The 27,104-nt window shown below is 38.6% G+C and overlaps 2 protein-coding genes across 2 annotated transcripts; both read right to left on the bottom strand.

Moving 5' to 3' along the window:
* Positions 1–1,457: 1,457 nt before the first annotated feature.
* On the bottom strand, positions 1,458–9,398 carry LOC110049819 (neuronal acetylcholine receptor subunit beta-3-like). Its single transcript, XM_020755647.2, has 5 exons — positions 9,335–9,398; positions 6,534–6,673; positions 5,785–5,829; positions 5,292–5,401; positions 1,458–2,954 (listed from the first exon to the last, which is right to left on the bottom strand). The coding sequence occupies exons 1-5, from the start codon at positions 9,396–9,398 to the stop codon at positions 1,796–1,798; spliced, it is 1,518 nt and encodes a 505-aa protein (XP_020611306.1). The 3' UTR covers positions 1,458–1,795.
* Positions 9,399–15,773: 6,375 nt separating this feature from the next.
* On the bottom strand, positions 15,774–25,178 carry LOC110049818 (neuronal acetylcholine receptor subunit alpha-10-like). The gene is made up of 7 exons (XM_089289350.1): positions 25,137–25,178; positions 24,130–24,196; positions 23,555–23,706; positions 22,997–23,041; positions 22,076–22,185; positions 21,062–21,242; positions 15,774–20,337 (listed from the first exon to the last, which is right to left on the bottom strand). Exons 1-7 carry the CDS (start codon positions 25,176–25,178, stop codon positions 19,351–19,353), a joined length of 1,584 nt encoding a protein of 527 aa, XP_089145476.1. The 3' UTR covers positions 15,774–19,350.
* Between the last annotated feature and the right edge of the window lie 1,926 nt (positions 25,179–27,104).

The following is a 27,104-nucleotide window of genomic DNA, read 5'->3' as shown; positions in this document are numbered from 1 at the left end:
AGTAATTAAACTAGCAGGATAGCTCAGGCAAGACAAAATGTGCCATTGGAATGTTCTAAGGAAGTTACGGGCAGTCTCATATCAGCATCAGATGTCGGTGGACATTACATGTTTTTCAGTTCCGGTAATACGCGAGGGAGTCAGACAAAAATTTTCTCTCAAGTTCGTTGAAATCATTGTCTTTGACACTTGTCCTGTTGAACTGACAGTCAATAGAATAGTTTGTCGAAAATCGAATAGACTGGACACTTACCATGTGTACAGTTTAGCAGAACAAAATTTCCAAGTCGCTTTACTTGAACATGCAAACTCGTTGCCCCTTAGTCCGTGGCGTTACCTAAAAGACCTAATTCTCTCACAAGGTCAAGCTTTTTCTTTAATTGTCAATAAAATGTCAACTTAAATTCGGACAAGCCAGGAGGGTTTGGATTTTTCTTTTTCTGTTTTTAAGTTGAATAATCAGGTTGAATCGTGGGCCAGACACATTTGTCAGCTTTTTGAGCTTTTTTTGCCACTGAAAAATGGATGTTTTTCTAGTATCAGTAACCAGTGGGCATTTCAAAAACAATATTCTTAGCTGAACCTGCCTGTACAGATCACGCATAGAGCCGGCCGAAATTGTGAACAGCTTACCTCACGAAACGGCAAAAGAGAGGTCTTGCAGATTTTTTAAAATGGAATACGTACCTTCCCAAACTCCGAATAGTCGCACTATCCATGTAGCCTGCATTACTAACAGGGCTGATCATCGGACATCGAAGTGTGTTTGTCTCATGACTGCGACGGATCTCTTAGAGTGCACACGGTTTATAATCGTCTCATGCTGATTCACTTCCAAAGAACTAAAGCCAAATTAACTGATATTTTCATGAGGACATCATCATTTTTAAATTGCTGAGAGAGATACAATTGAAACCAATGTTTACTGGAAACAAACAGTTTAAATATGTTCGGTAACTGACTGTAGAACGGCATAAAGAGAGCCTCATTTCGAGGCTGGCCAATGTTCGCCGGGCATTCGCCAATCGAAAAGGCGGGAAAGGCCGAGCAACCGCTGGAGTTTGCGACTTTGCAGCTGTGGACACGTATTGTTTGTGAAAGTAAGTTGTAAAGGTTGTTATAGTCAAAAAGGTTTTCCCAGGTTGCCTGCAGGAAATTAGTAATGGTAAGTCAATTCTGACTTTCTGTGAAGGTTTGAAAAGCCCATTTGTTTTCATCCTTTCAATCCAAGTACGCTTTTCAAGAGGTTTAGTTATTTTTCTTGACTCAAGAAAAATTGATTTCGAACGGAAAAGAGCGAGCACAATTTCCAGTACTCCAGGTCTTGCTTAATGGTTGAATTGCGCTGGGATTAAACAAGAAAAAAAAGACAAAAATGTCTCCATGACTAGGATACCTGTCAATTTTCAGTCACGTCTATGCTTTTTCACATTATCACCACTGTACACTTCACTAACTTCAGTGGTACAACTCTAATATACATATGTTTTATTTGGTATGCTAATTGTGTAGTTGGACTTAAAGTTGTACCATGTATTTACATTTCATCAAAAATTGTTTTACTTGTGCAGATCATAATTATGGGATACATCGAGCATACAGCATTCACGCATTTTGTTACATCTTGTCAAAAGGTACTATGTGCGTCATGGATGGTGAAATTAACTACATATTGAAAAGTCTTTATTTGGTCCGCCAATCCGTCTTCGGTTTTCTTCAATATGAAGATACTTATGTGCATAGAAACGTAAGTCGTAGCAGATCTCTCTTTACAAAGTGAATGGATAGTAGCATTTTAGACGCCCCTTCTTAGCACAATAATGGTAGAAAGCAATATAATCACGACAAAAATCCAGAAAAATAGTCTGTCCAAGACCATAGCAAGATGCCTCCATTCTTCTTGGTTCTTCTCTATTTGCCGACGGCGTTTTATACTGTCTACCATTACCATGACTCCTTGCGCAGTCTTAGCACTGTTGCTGTCACCGTTCCTGTGATCATTTCTGCCTTGGGGCGTGTCCATCTTTTGAAACGTGCTCACAACAGAGTTAGTGGAAGAGCTCATGCAGAACTCTTCGGGAGAACTTAAGGTTGATCTTGTTCCGATTTGCAGTTTATCGGGTAGGAGCTTGGTTCTAATGTGGTTACTGCCATTGTCACATTTATTCAGTTCTCTTTTCATCATAGAAATCTTTTTGAAATCCATCTCCGCTGATAAGTCGTACTTGTCCTCTGTAACAGGTTTCTTCACTCCCAAGCATTTTCCCAGCTTGTTGAGCATGTACACCTTAACCCATCCAGGAACTGGCACTAAGGCTGTCCCAGAATTCCGATGATGAATATGCAAGATGTAACAAGTGGCTACGAGAGAGCTGGCGACCTCTATCATGACTGTTATGTAAAATATTCCCATTACGGGAACATTTTCAGAATTGCGTGGCAAATTCTCTGCCGCTAGTTGTAGAAACACCGCCATAGCTAGCAGCACAGTTATGCTCAGTGTTATGCGCTCACCAGACTCTGGAGGCAGAAAAAAGCCTAACAAGACCATGGACATAATTATCATGCACGGTACTATCAAGTTGAAGATATAAAACAAAGGCTTTCGTTTGAACACGAACTCGATAGTAACATCAGAGAATGGATAATCGCAACATGCGTAGCGCTGAACGTTGCGCTTCTTAGAAGCTGCCAGTAAATCCCATTCTGCACTCTTTACGTACTGGGTTGAGTGAAGAGGCGACACGTCAGCATGAATGTCAAGGTCAACAACTTCAAACGTCCATGAACCAAATTTCATTGTGCATGTCTGTTTGTCGAATGGAAAATGTGTGACGTCGATTGGACATGTGCTTCGAAACGAGGCTGGACTGTACCAGGCATTGATGCCATCGTAATCAATGATGACTCTGGTCTTGTACTTTTCAAGTCCACCACTAAACTCACTGTCAGCACTGTAAAGGTGAGAAATTGTGTTAAATACCATAAAATTCCTAAAATATACCTCTTTCAGACACCCCTCCACCCAATAAGTCCATTAGCTTATATCCAGCTTTAGCTCTGAAGGGAAGATCTAGAGCGTTTGGACTCACATGGTCAGCAGCCATGTAGATTTATTGGAACAAAAGATTGTTTTACAGTTAAGAAAAGATTTCAGATCCCAAAGCATTGGCTTCATAAACCAACATGGCTCCCGTTACATTGTTTGAAAACACCAATATGGTTGTCATGACGTCAAGTGAAAACGTTTCATAACATCTTCGTTACAACATGTTCTACAATACGCTTAGAGCGTGACTTGTGATGTTTATTCAAGCACCGCAGGTCTTCTGTTGTTTTTCGTACCATACTGCTTAAAGAGCCTTACTTGTTGCGGTAATCTTGAAACGCCCCCCAGAGCTTATATCATCCGCATTTGATTAAGCAGGAACTATTTCTCCTGAAGTACAGTCCGGCTTAACTCTCTTATATGGGTTTCAAAAGAGCGAAGTTAAGTATCCGGTCACAGAGGTGTCTATATGTCCGTGTTAGAGACCGAATTCTGATTTTTCAGGGACTAATTGACCTGTTCGTACTACACGGCTGCCCATATTATAGCGCTGCCCGTAAAGAGAGGTTCGAATGCGCCTTAACTATTATAATCCACTGGCCTTAATCATACAGTCTCCTTCTGATCTCTCAAAACAAAAGAAAAAAGCCCGTAGTCCCGGCGGGAGTCCCTCAGATTTTTATGTCTACATCAAGCGAAAAGAAACATTTAAACTGTCATGATCATTCTAATCTGCGATCAGGCGCTCGTTTGTCATTTTATTTTTTGGCCCTGCTGTTAAGGCGGGAATCTACCTAAATTTAAGTGAAATTTTAGGAAATTTAAAGAGGGATTAAAAGGAAAGAAAGGGTTTGGAACACCACCAGACAGTTGAACGCCCCCGAAAGGGCACCCCAGGTTGGCGGACAACTGTTTGGTGTACGTCTACCAATTTTTAACTTCAAATTCTAATTTTAAAACAACACCAAATCTTCAAAATTTCCTGTTTCCATAAATTTTGTTAATCCTTTGAGAAAAACTACATATCTCAAAATATACCCAAAAATCACCAAAAAATTACAAAACAGCCCAAAACATAGATATGTGGGATGAGCAGAGAGATGCTTGACTGCTTGAAACGTGAACGAGATCTTTGCGTTGAAATCATACTACCCAGCCAAAAGACGGCCTTCATGTAGACCCCCGCCTTAAAAAAGAACGCCTAATTGCAGGTTATGATTATTCATGTCTTTACATCTTTCTCCGCAATTCAAATATATGATCTACTGTCCACTTGCAAGAAGAATTTTATTCAGTTCGCTATTTTTTTTACAACAAGAGTGGTAAACAGTGAACAGGGTAAACAATTTATACATCTCCCATGCATGTCCAGTAAGGTAAGGTTTATAAACATCAACCGAAACATGTTTTAAGCCCGTTTTGATTGTTTACAAATTTGCCTTTTCTGGTAACGCCTAGACTGCGAAATCCAGACGGATTTCCGGCTCCCAGCCTTTTGTTTTACGCCGCGAAACAAAAGCCGGCGATCCTTCTGTGTTAGCAGGCTAGGATTCGTGATCAGAAAAAACCCGCATCAGTACCATAGCTTGTCTTTCCTTCTTCGAGCTTTATTTTACGACACACGTGTAGAGCACGCTTAACGGATAATAATCACAATTGCTATACATGTACCGTAAATCCTCAAACATGTCAAACAAGCGCCCCCTTCGAATAAGCGCCCCTCGTATCGGCCAAAATTTAAAATAAGCGCCTCCCCTCGAATGAGCGTCCCCTCCCCTCCCCCTGTTTTTTGGAAGAGTGCTGAGACAACAAAGGATTTTTAATTTTTGGTTAGAATTTAGCTAGTGTGTCAGGATAATATACCGTAAATCCTCGAATTAGCACCCGCGTCTTCAAAATTTGAAATAAGCGCCCCGGGGAGCTTATTCGAGGGAGGCGCTTTCGCAAGGGGGCGCTTATTTAATTATTCCCAAATCGTAGTCAGATATGATCGGTTTCTTTGCAATATGTGTCAGTCCCTCAGACGTCTCGGAAGGATCCTGTCTCTCTTGAAGAACGTTAACTAAGTAATATAACCTCTTTAGCCGGTCTAGGCCTGCTACACAAGGTTGGTTGGGCTTCAAGCAATGATCTTCACTAACATCCGTTGTGACGGTCAGTGTCCAGTGCTTGAATGAGTCGATAATCACTTGCTTGTGATTGAACACGACTAAAACTATACTTAGTGACACCGTGAACTGACCTGTTATAGAGAACAATATCAGGAATCCAGATCAGGCTTGGATTAATACGAACACGTTTGATTCCTCCGTACTTTTCTGGATCCCAGGTTAAAAGAAGATTCCTCCATTTCTGAAAACAACACCAACCAAGAATTTCACCAACACTATGCCGGAGGAATTTGAAAACGGCTCAGGCTTCACTCTGAAAAAGCATCCAATGTTTTCCGTCCACACTACATGCACGAGAAGAAATTTAAAAACGCAACAATCACCGGTAATTTTGCATTTGTCATTGAGGAAAACTGGGTCATGGAAATTACATGATTATCCTGGTTACATCGTTTTCGGAAAGCTCCGTTTTCAAAATGTTTTCCGTCCAAAAAATAACGAAAAGCCGGCGTTTTCAAATTCCTCCGTTTTAAAGGGCGTTTTATGTCGGTACAACTAGTTGATCAAGAAAGTGACTTACATGCTGTAACATTCGACTTAAAGATGAATCAAATTTGTGCTTACCTGCCTTACCCATACATTTGTCGTAATGATCTGATTTTTGTCATCCTGAATTGAAAAAGAAAAAATAAGTAAAATAAAACAACAAAAATTAGATATGATATCGTTGGGAAATGTCGGTTATCTTGATTCAAGAGTAACAACTTAGGGTTTTATACATTTTGCTCAAAGTTTTCCCTATTATGCTGATGCTCGATGCTAAAAAAAAAATCGGTGTTATACTCAAAAGGCGTCACTATTATGCTCCAATATGCTTAGATGAAAAAACTTGATCTCTACTCTACCCTTCACGCTTGGTATGCTGAAGCACGAGCGACGCCTCAATGTAATCCTCCATTGCTCTAACTTGGTTTTTGCGATATGAGTTTTCTAGTAATGAAAAACCTCGCTCTCATGCAACCGAAGAGTGTTGAATTTATAGCAAAACCTCTTGGTATGTGCTGTGTGTACTGTGTAATCAAGGGACTGGTGCCCAGTTTTGTTATGGCCCTTCCAAAGCCCTCAAGCGTAAGCCAGTTTTTGTCATTATCATTCCCGCTTAATGCTTGATTCTTTTGCCTCACTATTAAGCTCAAAAATTGTCAACATAATGTGTAAGATCCTATAACAGATTACAATTCAAACGGTCGAAAACATAATAAGGAAGGAGTGGGATAGTGTAGTAAGAACAAAATCAAGATTTCCCAATTGAAAAAAGTCATAACGGTGAGAGAAACCTCCCTAAAAAAAACTAAAGGTAGTAGTATACTTACAACGTTGACGAGCTGAACCAATTCCAAACCAAACGTAACCATATACTGACTTTTATTCTGTTCTGGTATGGGGTGAGCATCTTTATTATATCCCTTCAGTAAGTCATTGATTAAACTCTGCTCTATAGATTCCTTTGAACCTGTTCAGGGTTAAATGACGAATATTACTCTATGCAAGCAAGATAAGAACATTTAGTTTTTATATAGCTTGGTTTTGGATTGCAGCTATCGTTATTCTTTCATTTAGTTTGTCGGTTTTATTGATATTTTGTTTGGCATTTCTGAACTTTATCTGCATGTTGAATTGGCTGTAAACATGTGGAATTTTTTTATTTTTTTGCGAAGTGGATTAGTTGCTACTAGCCATCTTCACTCGGTATCACTCAGAAAACAATTCTTCCGAAACAAATGACATTTATACAGGAATTTGTAAATTCCCCTTTTGTACAATTCTAACATGAAGTAATTTTGTCCCGTACGAACTACGTAAAACATTCATGGTTATTCGACAGAAAAATCATACACTGCTGTCGGAATAGGTAAACGCCCTTATTTATCGGGTGGTGTCTTGTATTTAACTGACTATTTTCACTCAGATAAACTATTCGTTTGAACAGGAAGAGATGATCAACCATTCGAAAATTCTTTAGCTAAAATGTTTTTCTTCGGCTGTCTGATCCAAATACTATTCCTTGTCTAACCAAAACGCTTTCTCTGCTCAGCCCGACTCTTTTCCTGATTTCCTGTTCGCCTGCTATGTGGTGTAATTTGTCATCAGTTGTCTAGGTCAAATTGTTTGCAGAATAATCACCGGCTTCTGTTCTACATACTGCTGTCTGGAATTTTATTTACGCTGACTTACTCTCGACTTATAAGCAGGAGATTTACTTCAGCTGAATTTTAGTTTTAATTTTGCTCTTTCCTAAGAACGGCCGGTTTCTTCTGAGCTCAAATGTAGTAAAAATATTCATAAGTGGTGATTTTCGAAAATTTACTCATGAGGCGGTTAGGGACTTTTTACAGTTGGTGAAATATACGAGAATAGTCCTCCTAAAGTCTTAATATTACCATAATTTATGGAATTATGGACAATTAGTATTCATAAATCACTGAAGAATGACGGCAAGTAAGTGAAATAATAGAAACTATATATATCCAGCTGCGCAATAATCAGAACCAACGATGTTCTCGTAACAAAGCTCTCAGTAGGAAATGTTATAGCTTATTAGCTGCCACTGGTATTAGCCCCCCTTGACGACTTGTTAAGGAGTTTAATTTTCCTTAGTTATCAAGCAGTTTTCTGTTGTTATTCGTGTGTTTTGACCGTTCGTCACTGAGGGGAGTGCTATTTCAGGTATTCAGGCTGCAGGCTACTTCAGTAAAACTAATAGCGGTGGACATTAACGAAGCATACAGCCCGCAGGCTGCTTGTGAGCACTGAATCGTTGATTCTACTACGTAAAAAGACACTTAAAAGACATCTTAGGTTTTTATTCAAGACATAATTGAAAGTATCTAGCACAGAAATAAATTCTTTCGTGATTAATTCCTGACGGTTACGATCGGTCTTATTTGGGCTGCTGAATGTTTACTTTTACGTAATAGGATAATATATAGTTTAAAACTATTAAGACTTGTTATTGCTTATCACGTTGTCAATTTATACATGGTGTGAAACTTTAAACAAACAAATGCCGAAATGAATTTGTAAACTGGGCTCATGCATTGTGGACGATTCAACACCTGCAACCCAGTTTAAATTAAGTGCCAGTACCTTTTAGAATTGTTTTCATGTGTGGAGTGTGGTAAAATCATATCACAATACAATAATACAATGCAAAAATCACTTTTACAAAGCATATGACAAGAAACGGACTGTGTTCCATCGAATATTTTAAATTCCGGCCGCAACCCTGATCAATCAGTTTGACTTGATAATTAGAACACAATTCTACTCTCTGTTTGAATAATACCTGGCACGAAAGGGAACTATACTCGCTGTGGTCGCTCCTTCATTTCCCATTATCTGTGTTCGCAGTTACACCTTTCGTGCTAATTATATCAATGAGCTTTAAATGACTCTTTAGCCGTATAAATCGTTTCTCAGCTCCGCCGGAGAATCGCGACGCCAGCTAAATTGTTAAACACTAAAAATACCACCGACTCTGAGAATCGATCCATGAATCATCATGTTCTTTGAATATCTGTTGCATGATCCCAGTACCAACAGGCTTAGTACGTAATGTGTGCTTGACTTCCCACCCAAAACATATATTTTTAGCAGGTAAAATTTTACAGACGATAAGAACAAAAAGTCAGTGCAAATTCCAAAACTTCATTGCCTTGCTACAACCTGCGAGGCCCCGTCCTTTTACCCTCTGCCCGAAATGGACTGGTTGATAGAAAAGTTTTCATACATTTCGCAAGATGACGAAGGGCTAATCAAGTGTAAATGCGATGGCACCTAGATCAAGAAGGACCAATCATTAAACTGACAGTACTGTTTTGTTACCGTTCTTTGGAATGACTGCAAAACAGTCCGAAACAGTCAGCCTATAATAATAATATTTGTTAAAAGCGATTGATTAATTGTAGGATCACTGAGCTGATTAGCTGCTGTCGGTGGTAATACAAAAAAGGGACCTGCTTGTTCATGAGTGAAGTAGATCTGTTTTAGCTAGCACCACGCTCGCTCGAACTGTCTTACTGAAAGTGAAGGCAGATTTTCAGTGCCAATGAGCAGACACTGTGCCAACAAGACATAATGCAAGGCAAATAAATTAAGTGTCCTGTTTACCAACCTTCAGTGCCGTATCCACTCAATGTGATCCATATAAAGACGATGCTGCTGATTAAAAGCGCCATGTAGTATCCTGATGCCACAGAGGTGTGATTCCAAGCAGTTGAAGGCGTTCTGAAGTTTTGTTAAGTACAATCTGTTGATGAGAGGTGCAAAAAGACGATGGTAGATCTTGAGGATTAACCTTTTGATCAGCACAATTATGTATTATCTACCACTTGCTGCGCAAGCTTCTTGTGCAAATGGAACCAGCAATCACTGAATATTCATCAGCAGGTAATTGTATAGATAGTCATGATAATGAATTTTCTCTTTTTTATATAGAAAAGAAAAAAAATACCGATTCACTTTTCAAAACAGAGTTCTGTAGGCATTTGAAACAAGGCGAGCACAATCCACTTCTTAGTTTTCGCTTGCAGGCAATTTTATAACCCATGCTTAGGAAAGAGACATGAATAATGTAGGCTTACCATCATAATATAGTTAGAAAACCCAGAGTATAGAAGCCCTTTAATAATTTAGATATCATAGGCAACGAAACGTGAAGTATCCTCGATTTACAGTTTCAGTTGGTGTAAAGAGTTTTCCGCATCACATACAGCGTCACACCCTTCAGTGTACCCCGATCCTGCGAATATAAACTTGATCATGTGTTGACGGGCTAATTTCCTAAAATAATAATTTAATTTAACCTTAGCCTTTGATTGAAAAATAGTTGCTGGCAGATTTAAGGTACATGTATAGATGATGAACTGGGGGTAAAGTATTATTAAAAACAAATTCCGGCTTAATCCAGTTTTGTGTTTCAGCGAATAGTAGCACTTGTTATTTTGAATATTTAGGACCCCCTGTGCGACTGAAGGTTGAGTTTGAACACACAGCTAGGAATTGACGAAACCGTATAATTTGTGTGCATTAGGCAGTAAAGAAATATGAAGGAGTTAAGATTACTACCGTTTTGTTTGCGGTTGCCATTAGTGATGGTCTCCCTGATTACAACGAAGTTTTATAAGAATGCCACAAAACGTCTCTCACTTGACACTCAACTTGTCGATTTACTCTAGCAGATGTTTTCGTAAGCAACACGTACACTGCCGCCAATCTTGGGTGAGGTGAGGCTATGCTCCCAAAATAACTGCTAATGGGGTCTGAGATATACCATAAAAACTCTAGCCCTATACCCGAAATACGAAACGCTAACTAATCTACATTTCTTGGGCGATATATTCTTTATTAAATACCATTTAATGAACACACAATATATGACTCAAAGTCGGTATCAAAAATGATTAAAAGCAATTTCCTTTTTATTTGATCGTGAGAGAGAGCTTTCGTTCGTTATTGTTATGTAAATGTCCACCCTTTCCTAGACTATGAGTCGGCGATCGCCGTGTTTCTATCTGAACACCTAACACCCGGTTTGAGTCAAATATTGAAGGGTGCCTCTCGTCATTTCCTGTTCCAGACCAAAATGCTAAGATACAGATCCTGTCCAGTGGCACGGACCTATTAACCCTACTGTATAAAAATACAGGAAGTACCACTGGGATCCTATCCTCAACTTGGCATCTTCTGCGTTGCCAAGAAAAAAGTCTGGTCAGGGTCAACATAGAGAGAATTTTCTCAGTCATTCGAGCATTATAATGCGATTGGCAATTGCATGGCCCTGTATAACACCAATCAATAACTGATTGATCTGGCAATATTGCCCTCGACAAGTTCACCATGGCGGGCAGAGATAATCGGGGTCAGTTAAAGAGATAGAACTACCATTAATCTTTTCAAATGTCACCAAATCTTGTAAGTATGGGCCGAGGTTATTCATTCAGTAGATTTCATTAAACCGTACCGGGTTTTTATAAAAGCAAAACGAAAAATCAGTTGGAATTTTACCCTGCTCTATGAATGAACCAAATCAGTGGTCGCATGAAGAATTTACTGCTATTCAAAATTACGTTTGGCTAACTGTGAAAATGCAATCAGTGCCCTAATTCGAGTCTTGGGCAATATTCCTTTTGGGTGGAATCTTTCAGCATCCCTGCCGGGTTATAGTTATATATGGCTACAATTAACTCACCTTGAGTAGAGACTGTTATGAGAGACTTATTTAAACCGGATCGCCCCTTAAGTTTGACTATTTGACTTTAACACAGTTCTGTATTTTTCTTATTTTGTTAAATTATTAATTAAAATCAATTGGGGCATTAAAATTAATTAGTTGTTTTCACACTTGAAGAAACTAAAATTCACACCTAAAGCTCCTCTGATATAAAGCAAGCCTAGGACTTTCATCGGCCAAGATATGCCTTTAAAATGAATAGGTGTTGCTTGCGTTACTGTTTGTACAGTGTTCTAAGAACGTTGAAAGAAAAGTCTTTTATCATCCAGTTAACCCCTTATCCGCTAAAATTAGATCACTGTTTACCTAAGAGGTCACTAGTTGTCGATTTCCCTAGTTGTCCGTTGGTAAAACTTAGTTTTATGTCTTTCGAATTATTCGTCTTTCCATCGGCCGTTCTGACATTTCGTTACGCACACTGAAACCGTAGTGTGGGAATTAATCAACACTGTTAACAGTATTCAACACTGTCATCAGAGGGGTCCTGTAAAACAAACTATGGTGAAAATAAGATTGAGAAAAAAATTATTTCATCTTATTTCTGTTCAGGTCAGCCAAACCTGTTTAACCCATGTCAGTCCATGCCATTACATGTATTCATAATTCAGACAGCTGCTAGGACCTGCTTGGGAGGTACCGTAAACGAAGAATTGTTAAGTGAAGAATAGTGCGCGCACGTGCAAAAGCGTCCCACACCGGCTGGTTCAGGTGTCTGTAGCATGAAGCAACAAGAGAATTAAAAGCCTTCCCAGATGGAAGCTGGTCTATCGAAAGGTATCCGTTATACCTATACCTGTTACATGTAAAATCGATACATCGGTCGGGATAGAGTTAAACTTTTCCATCGGATTATCTAATTTCACAACCAAACACAGATTGAAAATTTTATCACGAACAAATTTTCAATTCAGCAAAGGTGAAAAGAATGTCCACTTGAAATTCAAGGTTTGAGAAAATTTCGCGCAAGCGAAGCTTTAATTAATTGGGGTGAATTTTGAACATGTTACGTAATCATGCAGAAGACGTTTCGGCAGCCAGTAAAAATTTTAAGTAGAGAGAGAGAGAGAAACGCAATAACTCTTGAGACAGGTGGGGTATCCTTGTTAGCTGACTCAACATACTCTCCGTATGACTCGTTGAATATTCCATTTGACAGAATAAGAATCGGAGATACTGTAATAAATATATTACAGAATAATAATCGGAGATCTTTGAGTGCTAACCCAAATAAACAAACAAACAAATGGATAAATAAAGATGATTCAACAAATAAAATAAGAGATACAAAATACACAATTGAACCACTAGGGCGTTAAACTAAATTAAATACTCTAAAATTAAGTGCTTCTTCTTTTGAAAAATAAAATAATAAAAAAAAAAACAGAAAACGAACTATCAAAAATCGATTGTATGGTGACAAGGCAAAGGAACAAACGAAAAGCAGCGTGCTTGTAAGTGAAATTACAGCGCCTAACTCGGTTACGATTGGAGACTTTTCTTCAATAAGGAGACATTTTATCCTCAACCAAGAAGACACAGTCAGAAAAAAAAATCTATAAATCCGTTGCCATATCGTAAGCTATTTGTAACCTGAAAAATGGCGATGTGTGATTAACGATATCGTCTCTTTCAGGAACAGCTATCATGTTAAACTCGGTGATAAGAATTTAGTTATTGCGGGGCTATACGCGAGTTTTACGACACAAAACGCAAAATTTTCAGCACTCTGCAAAGTGTTCGCCATGTCCAAATTTCCCCGTTTCCAAAAACTCAACTTGCACGTCATAAAATTAATCACTATTTTACTTCGAAAGGGAATTGAACACTTGAATACTGTCAACAGACAGCACCATGTCAAATTAGAAGAACAAATTTTAGTGTGAATCCTGACTTCATACAACATTCTGTGATCGATTTTGGTACGTGTGTTAAGTGAATAGTCCTTTATTTATTACAATTTCTTACGTCTGGGAACTCAGTTATCTAATATCCGTATTAGAAATTCCCAGTTTCACCATGTTCTTTCGACATGTTCGGCGTTATCTGGATGTACGGTGTTTCAGCGTTTATCGGTAAAGTCAAGTTTTTAAGTCATTTCGCTAATTAAGAATTTAACGACTAGATTTGACATAATAAATACGTGAAGCGAAATTCAGAAAATTAAAATACTGACTTACCAGAGGGTTATTCAGTTGTTAGTATACGTACAGAACTCCTGCCGATTTCTTCTCAATTCCTCCACCAATTCTCTTTAGTTTCTTTTTATTTTTCCGGTATTAAACTGATAATCTGGTCGAGAAAGGCAACGTGGTACAGTCGTTTGATTTGTCGTGGCTGTTCTTCGAATAAACCCTCTCTAATACATGGCTAGACAGTGTTAACATTTTCTCAGCCGTCAATTTGAATTAAGTCATGTTTTACGCAAAAATTAATGAGTGGTATTGTGGTTAAAATTCGGCGTCTTTTCGCCGCCCAAAGTTCCCTTTCCAGGCTTCCTTTGTACCAGTATTAATGTAAGAAAGGCTTAGTTTGAGAGCTAATATTTGATTTTATTGTGTTTTCTTTTTATCACCCTGTATTGTTAGGTAAAGATTGAATGGAAACTACTTAAATTATTTCTTGGCTCCTGAACAAAATTAAAAGTGTTTCTACAACCGCAATGTTTTGACATAAACCTCAGGGGTGTTTGATGTTTATCACTTGCAAAAATTGGAACTATTAGTTTTCCAAATCGATACGCATTGATTAACATAGCCTCTGTTTAAATCAAGGAATTAACGCACACGTTATGGTGGTATTACGTATTAGAATTGTTTTCAATATTTTGGCAACTTTTTCCAATATTCTTGGGACTAAAGCTTTTCTTTTTTCCCAAAAAAATATTCATAAATCATTAGCCTTCAGCTCTTCAGTCGTATCCTACATATTAATGCTGGCCCCACTTAAAACAATGACAGGTGCTTTTATAGATAAGATACAGCGCAGGACTGTTTCATGAGTTCTTGAGGGTAGGTGCGTTAGCAAAGCACTCCCTTTTTAACGAAGGAATTATTGAAGACCAGTTTTGTCTAGCTACACGTCCATATTACTTTTAGATTTGAACTTAAATTATGCATTTGTCCAAACGTAATACTACGTTGTCCCGCAGGATTAAAACTAACCTTGATTTGTCCATATACGGGGCTTAGAATCGTACATGTTGAATAATTTAACACGAAAATAAACGTTTTCCATCTTTGAAGAAAGAAACGGTGTTCCTCCAATCTGTGCAAGACGTTTCACCCAGGTGTATGTAACTTACAAGCCTGAGGAGATCAATTCAAAATCGATTATACAGTAATATTATCCAATTGTATTTGCTTATTTCCAATTATTTTTAAGCGCTGTGTGAGAAACTTTCTTTATTTCACGCAATTGTTAAAGTTCCCAATTAGAGAAAATAATATGATACCGTTACAACACAACCCGACTGGTACACCAAGACTGTACTTGTTTAAATTTCAGTGTAGGGAATAACTTGCTAGCATGAGGCAACATGTACTGAGGTATTGTTTGGGCCACACACTAACTTCACGGGGGCCTGTCCACATAGTCAGGCTTGTCCACTGGTTTCTTCAAATTTCTTGTAAAGTTGCTTATTTCTCGGAAGAAAAAAATGTACACAGATTAATCGCAAACACCTGACTCCAAATGTATATTTGTATCCTTTCAGTCTTTGCGGTGCTAAAATCTCGCAAACAAAATGGGTGCAGTTTGCAGAGGCTTTAAAGTGTACTAGTTTTCTGGCGATAAATTTAACATGAATTCCAGACTAAATTTTTATCTAATGATATACAGCTGATAACACCTATTCTCAATCTGAATTTTCCATCAAGAATTGTGACATTTGGTCCGCCTTATTGACAGTAGCTATCAGGGTGAATTGCTACGAAATTACTAAAGATTACTCAGCTGTCAGACTTTGGCCTCAATAGGCTGTTTTCGATATATATTAAAATTCAGCTTGACAGCGAGGCCTAGAGGACACAAACAAATGAAATTGACTGAACATGTTTTGTTCATTTGTCTTGTTTGTGTCCGTAAGCCTTGCTATGAAGCTGAATTTTAATATATCGAAAGAAGACTATGGAGCCTATGCTCAAAAGTTGAGAACAGGCCTGTGTTCATGGACGTGTCTGAGCCATCATTCCAGCCGTTTGACATAAGCATTGTTGTTACCAAACTGCCACTCTTGTACATGCCTTTATCACATCAAAACTCGACCATTGCAACTCCCTGGTCTACAATCTTCCAAAATATGCTGTCAAAAAACTACAACATGTACAGAACGCTGCTGCCCAGTTTAATAACACTTTCCTCCAAATATAACCATATTACTCCCATTTTAAAGGACCTACACTGGCTACCAATAACTTAACGTATATAGTTTAAGATCTTAATCCTTACTTTTAATGCTTTACATAATTTGTCTCCTTGGTATTTACAAGAATTGATAAGCCTCTACCGTCCTTCAAGAACTCTCCGTTCATCTACATCCCTCCGTCTTAACTGTCCCAGCTATAACTGGAAGTCTCAATATGGACCTAGCGCTTTTGCTGTCCAATACCAATATATATCAGAAAATCAGACAATCTTCATATTTTAAAAACTCGGCTTTAAACTCATTTATTTAAGGAAGTCTTTTTGGAATAATTTTATTGATTCTTGTTTTATTTTATTTTTTAATATTATTATATTTTAATCATATTTTATAACTTGTAAAGCGCCTAGATCACGCTTGGATAGGCGATATAAAAATACTATTTATTCATTTATTTATTTATTTATTTATTTACCGAATCGTAGCCATAGCAAAAAAGTATAGTCTGCATACGAGCCAAGTAACCTATCAGGCCGGCGCTTGTCCCCGGTTTCTGTAGCAGGAAGCGACTGGGAGTATTTCTGCTCCCCGCTGGGGGGGATACTAGTCTACCCCAGCATTTAATTCGCCGGTACTCATTTATACACGTGGGTGGAAAGAGGCACTATGAGAGTTAAGTGCATTGGCCAAGAACGCAACACAATGTCGAACCCGTACCGCTCGATCTAGAGGCCAACGCACTAATCATGAGGCCACCGCGCTTCGCCTGGTCCATTCTATCGTTATGTTAAAAGTGAAACCTCATAGCTGTAACTGAAAATTGACCATGTTCCCCACCGAATTATTGCTTCCATTTAGTTGTGGTCCAGGTGGAGGTCTGCATGCCAGAACCTGACATTGATTTGTCTTATCACTGAACTAACAAACTAATAACTTACCACTGTGTAATTTAACCACCTTTATTTTCTCTAGAGTTTTACATCTTCAAACGTAATCATTAATTTTCGTATGTGTATTGCATATATGCTCACTAATGGAAACTTATTCATAATTCAACATCATTAACAATTTATAATCAAAATTACTGAACATGGACAAAAGTCTTTGGACAAATTTGCACTTTTGGTGCACACCCTAGACGCGAATAAAACTTCACCTGCCTGGCCTATTCTCCCACCCCACATACAATGTTAAAAACTAGAACATGTACCTGCAATTTCTCCTGAGTTTCAACATTGTATTGGGTGAGGACGGGGCAACAGCAACGCATTTTGAAGGGATAGCACTGCTTCTTCAAACTTCAGTTGTACAACACAGATATTTCGTTGCACTATATCAGTGTCCCAGGGACTTTTGTCCATGATATAAGTCACGAATCAAATAGCTATAACGAGAATATACTAGTGAGAGTTTCTGGGGTCCATGTTTGAAGGGCTATCAATAGATCAGCTTAAACAATACATTTTTAATACACAAGTAAAATTATTGACAATGAAATGACAGCGTAAGGCATGAGCGAATTAGTTGACCAAAGTTCGAAGATTAGAATTGACGCGGACTGAGTTTTGTTTTCAAGGACCACTCGCACACGTTCAATTAAAGAGCACAAAATTACCTTTAAATTGAAGGAAACCCGAAAATAGTAGTTTACTAAGATAGAAAAACACCAAAGAGATAATGAAGCTTAAATGAACAAGGATGGTTAAGGATGAAGAAGATTAAAACGGATTAAAGATGACGAACTTGAAAAATCTAGGCTAAACTTTTCAAGATGCGCAAACCGTGTCGTAGCTCCTTTAAGTACTATATTCATTCTTGAGATCAGTAATGTTCAAATCAATGGAGCGGAAGAGATGCCCCTCAGGAGGCACTCAAAAGGGGGGGAGGGGCAGTGGAATGTGGCAAAATCGCGGTGGGGTCAAGGAGACGGCGTCGTGATCCAGCGATGTAAGAATTAGAGCCAGGAGCCCATTACCATTAGAGCCTTTATCGCGGGACGGTTACCGCGCGCGATGGCCTTTACACTTAGAGTACAGATAACTATCCACAATTTCATAAACAGTTGCTTGGAGAAAGGTTGTTTTATTAGAAGCGTACGCAGCAATGCCGAAAAGTAGTATGAGTTTAGGTAATATTGGTTGTTCACTGTTCTTTGATCGTGCGTTCAAATGGTTTCATCAGCAATGCATCCTAAAGTCTCCTTTATCCACATTTCTCTTCACGCAGGCATTTACTGTAGCATCGACCCATCGCATGTACCGGGCAGTTATTTAAAGAGGTTTACAATTTATTTATCATAACTTAGATGACCTTTCGGCATTATTGCGGGCGATATTTTCGCTTCCTTCGGACAACCTTTTCCGAAATAGCGGTCTCTTGCAACAATTAAACGTCTTAAAACTTCGAATAAGGTTAGTTAAGTATGTGATGCGAAGATGTGAGTTACACTGCAAACTCTCAGTGAATTCAGTTTCGGTGACGAGAGGCCACTGAGATTATTGCTACTCCCTGGATGAGTATTCATTGCAGGTTACCCACCCAGCGTTATATCAGTTTGCTCAACAATTCATAATCGTGGATAGGCAGAGAAACTGCGAACGTAGCTGCCTTTAACGAGAATGTAACACAAGACTCTGCTGGACAGACTTGAGTCCCCCCACCCCGCTGCTCTAGTTCGCACTGATCATTTAACGGACTTAACCTGGTGGAGCATTTAACTTACTAGCTTAAGTACCTACTTTCTCTTAAACATTTTTGGGGTTTTACCTGAAAGCCATACCCAGTGCCCCATCCCATTTCATGTAACGTTTAAATATAACAAATGGGCCGCCCTAATTATATAAGCCAATAAAATGTTATAATATACTTATATGTGTAGCTATATAGAATGCAAATGTAGACGCTTTTTCCCCCAACCAAAAATTGCCGATCTAGCAGGCACTACTGCTTATGAAAAAGTTGAAACTCATCTGACACAAAGAATGTTTTGGCATCAAATCAAATCTATAGATGTTCTCAACTGTCGCCCCAGGGGAAGAAAAGAAACCCTACATTTATAGATTTGTATCTGAGAGTTTTTAACCCGTTCGCTACCTTCATTATGTATCTTTGTCACAAATAACGCCGGGCTGCAGTGAATTAAGTATACCAGTGTGCTTATAAACTGACTTGTATAGTACTTTTAAACCCCTTTTGCGGCAAGGCGCAATTCAGGAATGTTTGAAATAATTACTTGTAAGAATTATACGAAACTTCCAAGCATACCTTCTGCCCTAAAATGGTTAAATTTCAAATACGTTTGTCGATGCAAAGTTAAGGGTTGTTTAGACAAAACCATTTATACCTGCCGCGAGTAACTTACACGTGAAACTGTGTCGGATAAAAGTCGTCAGTTTTTATGGAGTACAAATTCCATACTTCACACAATCCAACGTTTCCACAGGAGGTTTAATATCTGCCGTAGATTGGCTGATAAAGGGAAATATGTTCCTAACTAAAACAGGCCATGGTCTCCATTGCTTTCATGTTTTGTCATGTTTCATGTTTCATGGTTTCGGCTTAGGAAGATGGTCAACGTCGAGATAACGATGGTCATGGAGTAAAACCAGAAGAAGAACCGGTCCATTACCATGGCGAAGTATTTCCAGTCTTCTTGATTTTTCTCAACCTTCTCACGCTCCCGAATGCTATTTGCAAGCACGCTTATTTCCTCGGAAAGTTTAGGATCCTTCGCTTTTTCTCGCCGTGGCTCGGCGGGAAAATCAATTGGAGACGATTCTCCGGTGTATCGCACCTCTATCAGTCTGGATTCGTCCGGGCTTCTTTCTCCATTGAAGTGCAGAGCACCTCTTGCGTTTATACACCTCGTACAGTGACAGTTAGCGGCTGGCGCAAAGGTAGTTTCCCAGTCGAGTGCAAACGGTGCTCCTTTCCTCCTGCCGTCGTCCTGGTGGTATCTGAGATCAGTATTGGGTATTTCAGGGGAGCTGCCGTCGGGCTTTCCAACACAGAGCAAATACCCCAGCCATTGTAGCACAACGATGCGGGCCCAGAGCGGAACTGCCTTGGCCGAATTTCCGGATCCATGATAGTGAATGTTCAGAACCCAGCAGGTAAGCATCAGCGAGATGGAAATTTCCGCCATGATGGTGATGTAGAACTTGCCTAGTAAAGGAACCTTCTCGGAGTTCCGAGGCAGGCTCTCTCCAACCAGCTGAAGGAACACAGCCATAGCTAAAAGGACAGTTATACTGAGCGTGATCCTCTCACCCGACTCTGGGGGTAGGAAGAAACCCAAGAGGATCATAGACAGGATTATTAGGCAAGGGATAACAAGGTTGAAGAGATAGAAGAGAGGTTTTCTATCCATCACAATAGTTATACTGATATCAGCTAACTTGTTGTCGCAGCATGTATACTTTTTGGCGTTTCTTTGTTTCTTGACATCATTAAGATTCCACTCTGCACTTTCTATGTATTGGGATTTGGAGGAGCCGTTTTCTTCTCTCATGTCGAGGTCTGTTACCTGTAACGGACAAAATTTTGTTAAGAACTTATTGTGCAGACTTATTTTATGGCTGAAAGATTTTTGGAAAGACAAAAATAATAATCCAGTGTTCTCAAGAGTTTTGGAACACTCCCCACTTTTCAGTTTGTCTAAAGTTTAAGTTTGTGATCGTTGCTCGACAAAAAAGGAAAACTGGACGAAAAACCTGGAATTTTAGTTTTGTATGAAGGTTTTGCAGACAAAAAGAGGACTTTTGACTTACTCTCTGGGCCATTGCACATCCTTGCGCCTAGTTTCAACCTCTTTATTCAGCGTAGTTGAAATCTAGTTTATTTTCGTTGTACGAAAGCTATCCCGTTGTGTTGACAGAGCCGGATAAATATTTTCCAAAGATGGTGCGCAGGGTCTAACGATTTCGCCTCATCCGCACCTTCCCGTCATTAAAATACCTCAGTACCCACGGCACTTGTAGGAGCAAGAGCATATCCTGTTAGGTGTAGAGGTCACTCTTGCGATAAACCTTTGAAATGCATATTATTATTGCAGTAATATATTATCTTTATCTTGATTGTAATTGGCCATTTCCGAGTTACCTTGTGCCTCTGTTTCAAACCAAGTCCTCGTGCAAAACCTTAAACCTGTAGGTGGAACACAGTTCCATATGAATGGTTTAGCACGAAGACTCGTCTTGACACAGAGACGAAAGACACCTCGGAAATGGCGTATTAAGGCGGCTATTTACCTCGTATGTCCACGAGCCAAACTTCAGAATACATTTCTGTCGATCAAATGGAAAATACTGCACATCTATCGGGCAAGTGCTGGTAAAGGACGCCGGGCAAAACCAACTACATCTCCCGGAGCTCGACAAAATCACAGGAGTCTTGTACTTATCAGTACCACCACTAAATTCACTATCGGCGCTGCAAGTGGCAATAAAAACATTAAGAATGATGGGCCGTTTTCTAGGTGGAAAACGTAATTTCAACTCAGGGCGTCTCCATCATCATCATCATCATCATCATCATCAACAACAACAACAACTTTATTTACCCTCGAATTTACTGAGTAGCATTACTGCTAATGAAATGGCGATAAAATTGAAATTTAGAATGAAGTGTTAGGTTTTTTTTTTTAAAAAAAAATAGACAGGTAAGGTAACAAACAGACATTATCCGCATAAAATGAATACTATCGGTCTTTCATGAACCCACTGTTGATACCAATGCTGAGCAAGTGCTCGAATCTGCCATTCCTGTTTCCCAGTAATCCCCTTCACAAGTACTTCATTTTTAGCCCTAAATTATGGCTATTCGTTAAATGACCTCACTTGTTCAACAGGCTGGTTTCTATAGCATTGAGTGGCTAAAAGTAATTCTCGCTTCCCAAAACTATGGCCCGGGTTCGATTCCGGCCCGGTGTCATATGTGGGTTGAGTTTGGTGTTGGTTCTCGCCTTGCACCGAGGGTTTTTCTCAGGGTGCTCCGGTTTTACTCTCTTCTGAAAAACCAACATTTCCGAATTCCAATTCGACCAGGATAGAGCACTCGTATGAAAACCAGCCAAGGCTGATGTGGCTTCCTGTGAAAATATTGTAACTTATTTTCTTATGATTAGGATGCTAGTCCACATTTCCGAGTCGCTTATGGCCTGTATCACAGCGAGTCTTCGTGCAAGTCTGCGTGTAATGGGAGAGTAAAGAACCTTGCCCAACCAAAAACCGATTCGTCCAGCGCTCGCAGGATTCAGTACTGACCTGTTATAGAGTACAATATCCGGGATCCAGACCAGGGATGCATCGAGTCTGACCGTCTCAATGCCGCTGTATTTATCCGGGTCCCATGTTAGTAACTTATTATCCCAAATCTGCGGAAGATAGCCGTCAGGGTCATTAGGTTACAAATTCGGAACATTATTGATCGTGACATACAGTATGAACGTTCGTTTTGTATGTGTATTTACAATGGTGGATTGCGCCCTTCTGGTCAGAATTGTGGACAGTGTTGGAACCGTCTTCAGACTCTAGTGAACACACAAACCTCTCTCATTTATACTTTTAGCAGTCAAAATAAAATAAGTATTAGTATTTTCCATTTGATATATCAAACTAAAAGGGGCTCTAAGAGGGTTATTTTGTACATATTGATTGTAATGGTGCAAAACAAAATCATTAGGACTAGGTACCTTTGCTCGTACACGAAATGAGCTTAGAACACTAAGATGAAATTTACGTTTTAGTTAATCTTAGATACATTTTCGACTTTTATTCACCGGTAGGTTTTAAATAATTTTACATAGGTTTTAATAGATTTTTAATTATTGTATATTTTAGAGGGCCACAAGTTTATTAGTTCTATAACTATTACTTGTTTAGCCCTCTATGAAAAAGATTGATTGACCTTTAAAGGGAGAGGGAAATTCCAGTAAATTTTTCGGTGACTTTCCTAAGACAAAAGCAGAACACGAAGTCCATAAAAGTCTTTCAAACTTGTTCAAATTGAGGTTCAAATCAAAAAATCTTACATGACTAGCGTAACTCCTAATTTAGAGCTTCAGTGCTCTAGGATAGTAATTTTTAACAAACCTAGAAATTTGCTTGAGTTTTCCATTGGTGAATTGAAATATGTTTTTGTTCCCGAAGGTGCCCCTTTTAAGACTAACATTATCAATGACTTACCTGGCGAACCCAAACATTGGTAGTGATCATTTGATTTCGGTCATCCTGAAACAGTCCAAAGAAAACAGTCGAAATTTAAAATTAACAAATAAAACATGCAGTGAAACTGTCAAAATGGCAGTTTAAAGTTGCAAATTATCTTTACTTACGTATACTGTATGCACAGAGTTCTCTTGGTAGTTATTGGGATAATTTGGTGATTGGGTATGCATGTATTCTTTCAAATGGCCTTATAAAGAAAAATCAGCGGCCACCCTCGGCGAAATGGATAGTGGCCGCTTAAAGGGGGCTGGGCACTGAATAGAGGTAACAACAATAGGAAAGCCCTCATCGGGACTTTGATTACTGGCTGCCTAATAGGGGATGGCCGTTTAATTGGTGGCCGCTTAATTAATAGGGATTCGACTGTAGCTCCTTCTGAAGTATAGGTTTGGACATTTGCATGTTGGGTTATTTGTTATTTGGGTTATTATCATTGGAGACCTTTCTATTTGAACTTACTAAACCCACATTTAAGTCACATCGATCACCTCATGGTTTTTGGAGAGTCTTACTTACCACATTTACCAACTGGACAAGTTCAAATCCAAATATAACTTCAATTTTGTCTGTGGGGTTCACCACTGGTCTTGCGGACTTTGTGTAGTTTGCAAACAGATCTTTGATCAGTCGCTCTTCATCTGTAAGGTTCTTTGCTACTATTCTTACAACTGAGAAATAAATTACAAACAGTGACTGGCAACATTTTTCTAAACACAAACAAGATTCTATGGTAGGCTCGCTGCAAATGAAGACAAAATAACAAGCAACGGTAGCGGCAATTGGCAAGTAAAGATGAGTGGGATAATTATACCAAAGGCTGACAAATTTATCGTATTGTGCGTCAGTAGCTTCTTAAATAAGGGTTTTTAGGTTCTTGAGAAGCATGCACAAGCAAGGTGCCGTACGTTTCAGATACCGTTTAAAGAAAAGTACATTTCTTTTGAGTTTGAACATGTAAAACAGAAAAGTGTTCCGTGACGAAAATGGTCCACATTTCAGTATAATTAACAGTTTTGAAATAGCTTTTATTGCAGTTATCAGCGGTTTGATATACAAACTGGGCAAAAAGTTCTGCTTTATATTGACCTTACCTTTAAAAGAAAGGAGTACAGCGAGAACCAAACTTCTAAATGACAACATATTCATTCTTCTTGGCTCCTGGAAAATCAATCATTATTATCAAGTTCATAGTCTTAACAGATGCTTTTACTTATCAAGTAATAAACAGAATATGACACAGGCTCAAAATAGCCCAAAAAGTGATTCAACGTAATTGCCCGTGAAACAAGTCTCGAGGGCAGTGATGAAATTATGAGCCCAACTAGTTTTAGCCTTGGGTTTTATCGACGGTGGAACAGTATTCCAGAAGTCCGTTTGTACTGTTGCTGTAGCTCTTTACTGAGAATTTTATTCAGTCTGCAGTCATGTTGCAACAAAATCTCTGTTTGAAAAGGTCAGCTGCGAGTAATAGGAAACTTTGACCATGAACATGGAGCTTTTAGTATAGTTCTCATTCATCTCATGGATAAAGTTTTTGATGAATTTCATTTTTCCGAAGCACTTGAATAGAAAACGCTACGCACGCGTTTATCACTGGCAAATCACTGGGAATTATTGCGCGATAACTTTCCTTTAGAACTTTACCACGTGATCAGTTTGTATAAACGAAGTTACTGAAAAACTATCGGCAGGCATACGTGAAGAATGTATGTATCGAAGTTGCATTGTACTTGGGTAACCCACTCAGCTGAAGAAAGATCATGAAAGATATCCACAGGTTTTCACAACATTGGAGTGGTACTTAGTACTTTAATAAGGATGAGCTTACTTTCCATCAGCCCATCCAGTATTCTAATGCACTGAAACCTCAAAAACGTCAATTTTAGTTGACCGATAGCCAGATGGAAAAAAATAAGGGCTAATTATGCGAAAAACATTATCGCATCACCTTGAAATCGAGTCAAAACCTCAACTGATTAGCGAAAAATCAGATCCTTGTCCTATAAACAAGCTGGCATGTAATTCCTCGAAATCTCATTGGTTGACAATTAAAAAAGTCGGTAGCTTGATTTATGATCCAATTCTCCGACGAACTTACTCTTGACCAATATGTTATCGCGGTCTCGTAGCGCCTGACCATGCTATAAGTCAGTAGATACGGATGGATTTATCTTGAAGGTGACGGAATAAAAGGAGTGAAACAGTACATGAATCAAGCATCAGTTATGAAGTGAATGATGAACAGTGCGTAATGGCAACAGCAGAACTGAACTGAATTATCAGCTATTAAAAGAAGGGAAGATTGAGAGGAATGAAATATATCATATCAATTTAAAAAAAAAAAACTATAATAATAATCATAATGGCATGTATTATTTCGCGGGCACAGAAATGGTAACCTAAACTTCATTCTTCCTCCAAAACATGAAAGCGTATTCAAATTAGGTGTGTGTTGTATGGAGGCTAAAGGGTAAGTCTTAAGTGACGCGACTTACTCTTCACACCTGCGTGTGAGTGTTAAAAACCTCCAATATCAAAGCATACATTACTGTTTACGATAGACGACAAAATTTTAAACTGTAGCACTGGTAATATGTTTCATGATACTTGCCTCTGGATGCTTGCTCTGGAGTAGCGATTAATGTCGATCTTTGATTCAAGTAGATGGTTTGATTTCAGTCTAATCGCTGCAAACACTTTTGATGATGACATGAAAGAGTATAAATTTTAAAACAACGCGAGGTCGGAGTAGTAAAACATAAATTGATTTTCCTGGGAGCGACAGGAAAAAAGCACTCTTAATCCAACCAAGATTTCGCTGTTTGAAAGCTGATGTAGGAAGAATTCGCATCGACGGAAATTGGCCACTTTGTTGACGTCGATGTAATAAACACTGACAAACGAAAGTGAAACTACTAAAAGGTAAGAGACGTTCTTCTCAAAGGCTCAGCAGCAGTGAGTATATAGTTGGAGCAAAATGAATTTTGCAGCGTGGTCTTGATAAAGTGGTTTCGAAGTAATTTTTTTATCCTTTAGTCTTTGATCGAGTTTGTAGCCACCTGCCGGGTGAGTTTCTTTGTCACTGGTTGAAACTGATCAAATCGGATTTGATTATAGGCAGACCTCATATTCCCACGAATTGATGAAAAATCTCCTAAACTCTTTAATTATTGATTTACGAAAATGCAAAAGTTGTCATGGATGTAAATGGAAAAGAACAAACCAGTAAGAAAAAGCTGATAGGTTTACAAATATACACAAAGGTATTACTTTTCTTTCGTTTCTCTTGCTCTTTTTCTCTTTTCGAAAACTTCTAAGTTTTCGTGGTTCATCTAATAATCGTACAGGAATTAATTTCAAGTACAATCTCGCACTTTCTCCAGGTTCCTAACCCTGATCACCATAACTAAAAGGTTGTTGTAGTTATAACATAAAGCCAGCTAGATTTTAATAAGAATTCAATTTGTTTCTAATTTAAGAAACGTGACGTGTACCAAATTATTTTCGTGTCATTATAACGCCATAATCTAACGCTAAACGAAAACACTGTCACCCCTTTTTTCTTCATACTTAATTTGCTGAATTTGTACTGCACAATATTATAACTTGGTTCGCTTTCAGCGACATTGTAAAATCGGCAAGTCAGTTAACGATGTGCCACAACTACTGTTCAGTTGAAATATTTGCCACCGCGCTGATTTGGAAAACAATTTCCTGAGCTGTAAAACAATGAAAAATTTTGTCAGCAAGCTTATAAAGAATAGTGATTTTCCCTTTTTCAACATATTAACTATTATATGCCGCAACTATTGTTCAGTTGAAATGTTTGCCATTGAATTGACAAACTATTGTTTGAGCTGTGAAACACTGAAAAATTGTGACAGTGAGCATGTAACAAATATTTGTAAAAATAAAATTGGTTTGGAATTATTTGATCAAAATTCTGCCGGAATAAATTAATCGTTCTCGGAATAAAACAATTTTTCAAGATATAAAACTTTGCACAAGGAAAGTAACCGAAAATTATACTGAAAACAGTTCAGAAGTGCATCTACTAATTTTATGT

This window comes from Orbicella faveolata, unplaced genomic scaffold, assembly GCF_042242905.1.
Source record: "Orbicella faveolata isolate gen_17 unplaced genomic scaffold, um_ofav_v1 contig_2, whole genome shotgun sequence".
Lineage (NCBI taxonomy): Eukaryota > Metazoa > Cnidaria > Anthozoa > Scleractinia > Merulinidae > Orbicella > Orbicella faveolata.
Note: the sequence above shows the minus strand (reverse complement) of the source record. Positions and strands in the feature narration are given on the sequence as shown.

Bases quoted from the DNA above. Each gene is read 5' to 3' on its own strand.
- LOC110049819 (XM_020755647.2), bottom strand. From the start codon at position 9,398: ATGGCGCTTTTAATCAGCAGCATCGTCTTTATATGGATCACATTGAGT. The intron at 5,830-6,533 runs GTAAGTATACTA...TTTTCAATTCAG, and splicing joins TGGTTCAGCTCGTCAACGTT to GATGACAAAAATCAGATCAT. The intron at 5,402-5,784 runs GTAAGCACAAAT...TGTTGTTTTCAG, and splicing joins CAAATGTATGGGTAAGGCAG to AAATGGAGGAATCTTCTTTT.
- LOC110049818 (XM_089289350.1), bottom strand. From the start codon at position 25,178: ATGGTCAGGCGCTACGAGACCGCGATAACATATTGGTCAAGA. The intron at 23,707-24,129 runs GTAAGGTCAATA...TTTATTTCTCAG, and splicing joins TGTACTCCTTTCTTTTAAAG to TTGTAAGAATAGTAGCAAAG. The intron at 22,186-22,996 runs GTAAGTCATTGA...TATCTTCCGCAG, and splicing joins CCAATGTTTGGGTTCGCCAG to ATTTGGGATAATAAGTTACT.